This window comes from Grampus griseus, assembly GCF_964374135.1.
Source record: "Grampus griseus genome assembly, chromosome: X".
NCBI lineage: Eukaryota > Metazoa > Chordata > Mammalia > Artiodactyla > Delphinidae > Grampus > Grampus griseus.
In genome coordinates, this window is record NC_138999.1 from 115,305,559 (window position 1) to 115,308,245 (window position 2,687).

A 2,687-nucleotide genomic window follows, 5' to 3' on the forward strand; every position below is an offset into this window, starting at 1 on the left:
CGAAGCTGCTCAAGATCGTGCTTATGAAGGAACATTTCTAACGTTTTGAGCAAGTTTCGTTTTGCTTCCATTAAAATTTAAAAATTAAAAAAAAAAAAAAAGACCACCGGGGTCAGGAAGCTATGTCTCCCGGGTGCACTGCAAGCCCCTCCCCCTCCCCCTGCTCCCCCTCCCCCCGGCTCCCCCCCCACCTTCCCCTCCTCTCCGTCCCGGGGCTCCTGATCCCTGGCGCCCAGCCCGACCCCGCCCCGCGCGGCCCCGAGGCAACTTAGCCCGGCGGCCCGGCGGGGCACCAGGGACCGCGGTGGCCCGAGCGCAACCAGAGGAAGAGGAGGGTGCCCTCCGTGCAGCGCAGCTCGCATCTGTGGCCGCGCGATCCACTTCCCTCGCCGATTCCCCCGCGTGCGTCCCTCTGTCCGCGGAGCCGGCGGGAGGCCCCGGGCTCTGGGCGCTGTATGGGAGGCCAAACCAGACCGATGGCGGCGGCGGCGGCGGCGGCCCTGTCGGGCCTGGCGGTGCGGCTGTCTCGCTCGGCCGCGGCCCGCGGCTCGTACGGCGCCTTCTGCAAAGGGCTCACGCGCACTCTGATCACCTTCTTCGACCTGGCCTGGCGGCTGCGCGTGAACTTCCCCTACTTCTACGTCGTGGCTTCAGTGATTCTCAACGTGCGCCTGCAGGTACATATTTAGAGCAACTAACTCTGTGGCATTGGGGGGTGCCCAGCAGGATGGCTGACCTCCACCCACCAGTTCAGCCGCCCTAGAGCAAAGCGACCAGCTCGCCTCGCGCACACAGACTTGCCGGCCTGTCTTGCCAATTGCCTCGTCTTTTCATATAAATGCGCCGCTAGAAGTCATTTGCAGAAAGCCTGCAGTGTAACCAAAAAAGCCTAAGATATAATGAAAAGTTGAATCTCAAGGAAATAGCTAATTCAAAGAACAGAACCTAAAAATCTGAAAATCCTCAGAAATATTTGAGAAGTTCTTGCATCCATAAAACAAAAGACAGCACCGAAGGCAGGGAAATGACAATAAGCACAGGATGCCCTAAGGGGGGAAAAAGGAAAAGTTACCAACAACTTAAAAATAGATAAACTGTACAAGAGTGGTCCAAATAGGAGGCAAGTCCTCCAAATTAGAAAAAGAAATGAATAGACTTCCAACTGAATGGAATCGATTCTAGGCGACAGAAATTTATCGCATGATCGGGAAGGCATACATTTCTTCATCCTAAAAGAAACAACAACGGCAAACAGAACCTACTGGGAAAAACAAACATTTCAAACTGTACAAGGAGAGCATGCTTCACATATGAAGCAACCTCAGACGTGGCCTGTTTTTCAACCGTTGCCTGGAGTGTGAGAAAGGGAATCTGAACACCGGCACGTGGATCCAGCCTCTGCAGTCACAGAAAATCCAATCATAGCGTTCAACTTTGCTATTCAGTGAACAGTGTTTAAATAATCATTACAATGGAAATATTAGTTATGCTTTTTCATTTTTAGAGTAAATCACTAGGCAAACCAGGGGAGACTTAATTATAGTTATAGAACAGAGTGGGAATGTAAACCAACTTTGGCAAGTACAGGCAACAAGTTGGCAGGCAGAGAGGAGGAAGTGGAACAGTGGTGTTATTCTCCTAAACTAGGAAGTCCAGATACTGTCTCTAGTTGAAAGAATAAGGCAGATTTACGGGTTAGATTTTTAAAGTGAACAAGGTAACCAACAGAAGAATTAAAAATAGTGATATATGGAGGGAGGAGGAAAACCAAGGGGACAGCAGGAAGTCAGCAGAAAATGCCTCAAGTCATCAAGTTAAGAAATAGTAAGAAAAGCATATTATTAGGAAAAATGGAGTTAACCTCTAAACAGACATGTAAAAGCTTTTGCCTCTGGGTTGGGAAAGCAAAAGTTGAGAAGGGTGGGTGGGGATTTACTGCTTTTCATTATATGTCCTTTTGTACTGGTTGATTTTTCTAAATCCTTTATATGCATGTATTACTTTGATTAAAAGTTAAAACTTATTAAAAATGAATTTACTGCAATTAGAAGGAAATCTGGGGGAAGGGGGGTTGGGGAGCGGTACGTGAGTCCAGGTAGATTCTGCCCTCCTATCTTTCTGCAATAGTGGATGCATATCCTAAAATGTTCCTGAATGATCGCATGAAATATGATTTCCTTGCTTTCCAAGCAAGCCATAAGACCATAAGGAAATGCCTCATGAAATGGCCAGTAATCTTCAGGCAGCCCAGAGCTTCCTTACTCTATGTAACTTTTCACGAGCTAACGTCTGCAATGTCATAGTTAAAGTAAAAACAAAAAGTGTGATTTAATTTTTCAAAACTGAAAAATTGGACAAGTACCCCATGATGTTTAGACAAGGTTCTTACATTTTAATATTGATCATAATGGCAAGGCAGAGGAAATAAGCTAAATATACAACGGGAGCTTGGCTAAATAGAAATAGTCCGTCTATGTAATGGGATACTATGTAGCTATTAAAAATAAGGAATTATATTTTATCCATGTGTACTAGATGTTACGTCACCTCACCAATGACTCAAGTGATTGAGCCAGAGAGAAATATATATATATATATTATATAATATACATTTATATACTCCACCTAGTTATAGAGAAATAATAATACTTGCAAACACTATTGCACACTTACCATAAGCCATGCAA

The 2,687-nt window shown here is 45.7% G+C and overlaps 1 protein-coding gene across 1 annotated transcript; it reads left to right on the forward strand.

Moving 5' to 3' along the window:
- The first annotated feature begins 284 nt into the window (after positions 1–284).
- Positions 285–2,475, forward strand: LOC309839577 (small integral membrane protein 10-like protein 3). Its single transcript, XM_082681372.1, has one exon. The coding sequence runs from the start codon at positions 456–458 to the stop codon at positions 687–689; it is 234 nt and encodes a 77-aa protein (XP_082537498.1). The 5' UTR covers positions 285–455; the 3' UTR covers positions 690–2,475.
- The last annotated feature ends 212 nt before the right edge of the window (positions 2,476–2,687 follow it).

Coding starts and splice junctions, on each gene's coding strand:
- LOC309839577 (XM_082681372.1), top strand. CDS start 456: ATGGGAGGCCAAACCAGACCGATGGCGGCGGCGGCGGCGGCGGCCCTG.